Source organism: Aphanomyces invadans (assembly GCF_000520115.1).
Source record: "Aphanomyces invadans strain NJM9701 unplaced genomic scaffold supercont1.15, whole genome shotgun sequence".
Lineage (NCBI taxonomy): Eukaryota > Oomycota > Saprolegniomycetes > Saprolegniales > Verrucalvaceae > Aphanomyces > Aphanomyces invadans.
The window spans coordinates 909,693-911,431 of record NW_008580160.1 but is presented as its reverse complement, the minus strand read 5'-3'; the positions used below and the strand labels follow the sequence as shown (position 1 = coordinate 911,431).

The 1,739-nt window shown below is 46.8% G+C and overlaps 1 protein-coding gene across 1 annotated transcript; it reads right to left on the bottom strand.

Annotated features, from left to right (window-relative positions):
* Nucleotides 1-1,021: 1,021 nt before the first annotated feature.
* H310_07847 (hypothetical protein) lies at nt 1,022-1,268 on the bottom strand (the record flags this gene model as incomplete). Its single annotated transcript, XM_008873359.1, has 2 exons — nt 1,022-1,036; nt 1,092-1,268. 2 exons carry the CDS (start codon nt 1,266-1,268, stop codon nt 1,022-1,024), a joined length of 192 nt encoding a protein of 63 aa, XP_008871581.1.
* Nucleotides 1,269-1,739: the final 471 nt, after the last annotated feature.

The window sequence follows — 1,739 nt, the reverse complement described above, 5'->3', positions numbered from 1 at the left end:
GACGCGAATTTCCTTAACCAATCAGTCTGATTGGTTAAGGAAATTGATTTATGTGGACTGCTCATTCAACAAAAGACATTATAGTCGTCCTTCGTGCTTTCGCTTGCGAACTGCGCTCAAGGTACTGTTGTAAGAGCTCGTATGTCCCTCGTAAGATGACTCAAACATATCAAAGCTAGCATACTTCGAAAAGGCGTGGGAGAGTGTCAAGCGTTCCCAGTACTTGCGTCGGTCGGCGCGGATCATTTGTTTCGTGAAGGACCGCAAAGACTGAAACAGTCCCAACTAAACCATATATCCCAGGCATCCTTTGCTGATCGCGCAGTAGGTATCGTCGCATGAGAAACAAATGCGTTGAGGGTTGTTTGGCGTTGGGGTTTCGTGGCCGCAGGGCTCGATGACGCGCGCGCGAACTCAACGACACTCACAGGGTCGGCAACAGATAACATGGGAACCACACTCCGAAGTCCACTGACGATTGCATCACAGAGTTCTTGCACATTCATTCCGGTGGAGGTGGCAGCATGGTTGGCAGTGTTCACGCGCAACAGGTTTTGGGGGAGGGTCGCGTGCATTGATGACTTGGGATCAATGCACGCGACCGCGTGAGAGGTTGAACGATTTGCGTGCCCATTGGCGCAGCCCGCGTGAGAGGTTGAACGATTTGCGTGCCCATTGGCGCAGCGCGAGCCCTTTGACATGTGGATTTGCCACGTGGTATTCCACCAGAGCCCTCTTCTGCTCGATTGTCAGCCGAATCCGGGAAGTTGGTGATGGCATTTGATCGTCAGGTGGTTTGTGTCTGTTTCAAAATTTGAAAGGCCTCTACAATTTTATTGCTGGTTGCCTCACATGCATATAAATTTTGTGGGGGTATAATGTTTTATTGGGTTCACTATCGCGGGGCACTACTGTAGAAGCTTTCTCCTCGGCGCACGCTGTGAGCGTAATTCCTAAATTATTTCGAACGGTCATACAAGAATAATTGACGATTTTGACCAATAAATTTGTGGCAAAGATTTCAAAAGAAATAAGACTATAATCAAATCAAATATAAGGTACACAATAAAAAACATAACCAGACAAATTACCTGTCGGTGGAAGAAACCCGTGCTGACGCTAGGTGTGGCTGTCTGCGGGTCCACACCGGGCAGTTGCTTGCAGTACTGAACAAACTGCCGTTGGTACGTTTGGTACGTTCGCAAGGTCGAGGTGGATCGATACGATCCTTGGATGGTGGCTTTGGTCGGCACAGTGGGGGCGCTCATTTTGCTGAATGATGCAGTTGTTCCATTGCAGCGAAACGTCTCCATATATTTTTATCCAATCGATTCACTAGCCGAGTCTTCTCGTCCAATAGATGGCTGTACATGTGCAATGTTCAAGTTTTGTTGTCCCCCCGACAGGTGTATCGACCAATCAATTATCACTATTCAAAGATCTTGTCGCTTGGCCAATCCCAACACAATATTTGTCGGACTATCCAATCGAATCACCTTTCAATTTGTCGGTTCCCCGGTCTATGTTGAACGTCAGTAAACAATTGTTTATTGTGACTTCGCGTTAGGTAAACTATAGGATACCACAACGGACATGCTGAGGCTTCAATGCACACTGACTATACGGCATACGGTAGCTGATTTGTTAGGGCCGAACTCTCTCAAACTCCATCAAATAATATTTTGATTCATGCAATTATGGAAGAACCTCAAGTAGACAATAGAACCTCACAAATAATA